Below are 1,706 nucleotides of genomic sequence, written 5' to 3'. Positions count from 1 at the left end.
GCCTGTCCCGGAGGTAGAAAGATGTCAGAGCGAGACGGGGAGGCCTTGGCGGGCTGCGCGCTGCGTCCAGAGATGGAGTTTCATTTCCTCACAGCAACCAGATGGAGGACATGCTCCCCTCGGCACTGACTCTGCCAAGCCCTGGTTCTGAGGACTCAGGGTCAGAACCCACCTGGCAATGCAAGATTCCGGGATCTGGGCCGACACTGCATTTTTTGCTGGGGTAGTTATCCCCTTTTCCTTCATCAGGGGCCAATCCACATACTAATTTCATACTCTCTGTTGTAACCAGAGAACTGTGCACGAGTAATTCACCACCACTATCCAGACTAACTGGATAAAATGACAAAAGGTCATTTTCTTAAAAATAAAATCCCGAAAGACATGAAGTTACTGTTCAGTCGCTAAGTCATGTCTGACTCTTTGCAACCCATGGACTGCAGCATGCCAGGGTTCCCTGAAGTCAGCTGTTCAAAATAAAATTATTCACTCATTAAGTATTATTAATGAGTAAATACCATTTACGATTTTGACCACAGTCAGTCACCGTGCACTGGTCTAAGTGGCTGGACAGCACGCTCCCCCGGGCTGAGGCCGACTGGAAAGAGACGGGGAGCGCAGGACAACATCCACTCCCACAGGCTCCCTCCTGCAGCAGGTTCCTCTCGGGGCAGCTGGGTTCAGATCACAAAGGGAAGCGCTCTTGTTTAACTTTGATCAGGCTCAGTACCCAAGGCAAATCGGAGGAAATCCTGAGAAGAGCGGGCACAGGGAACCAGAAATTCCCTCCTGGGCACAGGCGTATATTTATTTTGTATCTTGGATGACTTATTTAACGCTTCCTTCTGCCTCAATCTCCCAATCTGGAAAACTAAGTCATTTTCACCCATTTTGTAAAAGAAAAAAAGGCATTTTGGCAGTCTGCTTCTAGGCACAAAGAAAGGAGCCAGACGCTGATGTGAACCCCAAAGGAGCTGGCTTTGCGACACTCCTCCCGTGACACCGCCGCTGACCTGTCCTGTCACAAACACGCCTGAATGCCCACGGTCTCCCCATCCGACCGAGAATGCCTGAGAGACGAGACTGCTGCCACTGCTGCTTTCACGTTTCCTTCCCTGTGCCACTCGCTCCAAACGGGGCCGAAGGCACCCAGAGCGCTCGATTCCAAACGCGGCACCTACGGCTGCTTCTGGCGACCAGGATGGAGAGGAAAGGATGCCGATCCCCACGTTTGGAAGGTGCTTTGCAGATTCAGAGCAAACGCATGTTCATCCAATCCCGATGCTGACCAGGAAGGGGCAGTGGCCCCCACTCTCCGGATGAAAGAACGGATGCTCGGAGAAGTTCAACAACCTTCCTGCAAGCAACACACCCAGGACTTGCACACATTTATCTCACTCCACACGCACAGGCAGGAGACAGGAGATGCGGGTTTGATCCCTGGGTGGGAAAGATGCCCTGGAGACGGAAACGGCAACTCACTCCAGTGCTCTAGCCTGGAGAATCCCATGGACAGGGAGCCTAGTGGGCTGCAGTCCATGGGGTCGTAGAGTCAGACAGGACTGAGCAACTAACACTTTCGCTTTCTTTTATTTTTCCTCCAGCTCCACTGCTCATGCCCCAGGCTGCCCCAGGCCAGAGCCTGCTTCACATTTAGCCCACTGAGGAGTCTTTCTCTTGTGCCATTTTGGTCAAGGTTAAATAAA

The 1,706-nt window shown here is 52.1% G+C and overlaps 1 protein-coding gene across 1 annotated transcript in view; it reads right to left on the bottom strand.

Moving 5' to 3' along the window:
- Positions 1–1,706, bottom strand: part of ACACA (acetyl-CoA carboxylase alpha) — a 288,539-nt gene that overhangs the window by 21,062 nt on the left and 265,771 nt on the right. Inside the window, 1 exon segment of the mRNA XM_010861548.1 lies at positions 1,576–1,604. Within this exon segment, the coding sequence (XP_010859850.1) occupies positions 1,576–1,604 (29 nt within the window).

The sequence above is a fragment of the Bison bison genome, unplaced genomic scaffold (genome assembly GCF_000754665.1).
Source record: "Bison bison bison isolate TAMUID 2011002044 unplaced genomic scaffold, Bison_UMD1.0 scf7180017864472, whole genome shotgun sequence".
NCBI lineage: Eukaryota > Metazoa > Chordata > Mammalia > Artiodactyla > Bovidae > Bison > Bison bison.
Note: the sequence above shows the minus strand (reverse complement) of the source record. Positions and strands in the feature narration are given on the sequence as shown.